The sequence below is a fragment of the Buceros rhinoceros genome, unplaced genomic scaffold, assembly GCF_000710305.1.
Source record: "Buceros rhinoceros silvestris isolate BGI_N320 unplaced genomic scaffold, ASM71030v1 scaffold45469, whole genome shotgun sequence".
Lineage (NCBI taxonomy): Eukaryota > Metazoa > Chordata > Aves > Bucerotiformes > Bucerotidae > Buceros > Buceros rhinoceros.
The window spans coordinates 1-1,874 of NW_010432923.1; the positions used below are offsets into that span (position 1 = coordinate 1).

At 59.8% G+C, this 1,874-nt stretch overlaps 1 protein-coding gene across 1 annotated transcript in view; it reads left to right on the forward strand.

The window, feature by feature from the left end:
- Positions 1-1,327: 1,327 nt before the first annotated feature.
- Positions 1,328-1,874, forward strand: part of GZF1 (GDNF-inducible zinc finger protein 1) — a gene marked incomplete at its 3' end in the record, with an annotated part of 1,774 nt that continues 1,227 nt past the window's right edge. The window contains exon 1 of the mRNA XM_010143929.1: positions 1,328-1,866. Within this exon, the coding sequence (XP_010142231.1) occupies positions 1,348-1,866 (519 nt within the window). The remainder of the gene's footprint in view (positions 1,867-1,874) is intronic.

A 1,874-nucleotide genomic window follows, 5' to 3' on the forward strand; every position in this document is an offset into this window, starting at 1 on the left:
CCAGTGCCCCTGCGCCCCCGCGGGCGCTGCCGGCGCTCGGTGGGGTGCTCTAGCCCGGCACCTCGGACAGGGTGGTCGCTGCAGGGCGCTGTCCCGGTGTTTGTTTAGGTCCTGCTCCAGCCTCGCAGACTCTGCCTGCTGCCGTGGTGCCCTTCTGCAGCTTCAGCAGCTGCAGAACCCTGACGGAGGCCGGTTGGGGCCTGGCATTAGAGTCCCTTGTCCCTGTAGAGCTACTGGTGTAGAACAGCAGATGAGCTTGGGGCTCCACGACCTGTTCCATCTAGTTGGCTCTTCCTGTCTCTTTTCATCTCCTCCAAACTTCCTTATCTCTTCTTATCTCTTGCAAACCAGCGGAAGGTGAGTGACGTGTTTCCACAGTGGCTTTCGCTTCTGCAAATGCCTTGGCAGGAAGAACGGGAGGTTTCTGCATTGAGCCTCCAGCCAGCAGTGAGCTGCCCCCGCGGGTCTGTTACACAGGCACCTGTGGTCGCCCCCGAGCCCTGTCACCAGCCGCGTCACCCCGGCAGGAGCAGCCCATGGGCTGGGGTCACGGTTTCTGCTCTCTGCGTAATAAGAGGCCAAAAACAGTTATATGGGGGGAAAACAGATGATTTTTAAGAAATGTTCTTTTGAAAGCCTTGGGGCAGCTTAAAGCGTTCCCAGGAACTGCGGCGTCACCCAAGCGTGAGCAGAACCAGGGAATCCCCCACGGGGCTGCGGAGGGGGGTGCGGAACGCCGAGGCTGTGAGTGCTGTCACCACTGCGGGTGGTGCATGGGGTTAGGAAAGCAAAGGCGCCGAGGAGGCTTCACGGGTTGTTCTGCTCACGGATTGTTCTGTTGATCTCACGGTGCTGGGCGGGAGCTTCGCCCGAGCCTGGTTTAATGCCCTGTCCCACAGCCTCTTTCAGGCGGCGTTGGCTGGGTTAGCTTTGACTCCACCTCACCTGTCCCTGACTGCCTGATGAGGAGGGAGAATCGTTTCTTAACCCTTCACAGGGTCATTTCTTTTGATCCTCCGCTGCTTGCCCTGTCCCTGTTACAGGTTCCAGCAGTCTCTAGTGCTCAGCTAAAATGACAGTCAAGATTTAAGCTGGAATTTCCTTCGGGGAAGCTCTGTGAGGGACGGCAGCGTGAGTGGCTTTGGCGGGGACGCTTCTGAAGCTGCGCTGCCAGCCGGGCTCCTCACAGCGCCCCTTGCCCAGGCCCTTGAGCTCGGGCACTTCCAAGTGCTGAGATCCGGAGGGCAGCGCCTGGAAAGGCTGGGCATGACTCTTGGCCGCCGGAGCCGCTGGGGCGGGTCAGCTAACGTGCCCTCTGGTTCTCAGCTTGTTGCAGGGAGAAGAAAGATGGAAAGCAATGCAGTGTTACTGGAATCCAAGTCGTCCCCCATCAACCTGCTGAATGAGATGCACCAGCTGCGGCTCCTGGGCCACCTCTGCGACGTGACGGTCAGCGTGGAGTACCAGGGCGTGCGGGCCGAGTTCGTGGCGCACAAGGCCGTCCTGGCGGCCACAAGCAAGTTCTTCAAGGAGGTCTTCCTCAACGAGAAGGGCATGGACGGCCCAAGGACCAACGTGTTCCTCAACGAGGTCCAGGTGGCCGATTTCGCATCGTTTCTGGAGTTCGTCTACACGGCCAGGGTGGAGGTGGAGGAGGACAGGGTGCAGCGTATGCTGGAGATAGCCGAGAAGCTGAAGTGCTTGGACCTCTCGGAAACCTGCTTTCAGCTGAAGAAGCAGATGCTTGAGTCGGTGCTGCTGGAGCTGCAGAACTTCTCGGAGTCGCAGAGCACTGAGGAGGAGAGCGCTGCCCCGGCAAGCATCTTGCCCGGGTCCAAAGCGGCTGCTGTGGCAGATGGTGAGCAGGTGGCCTG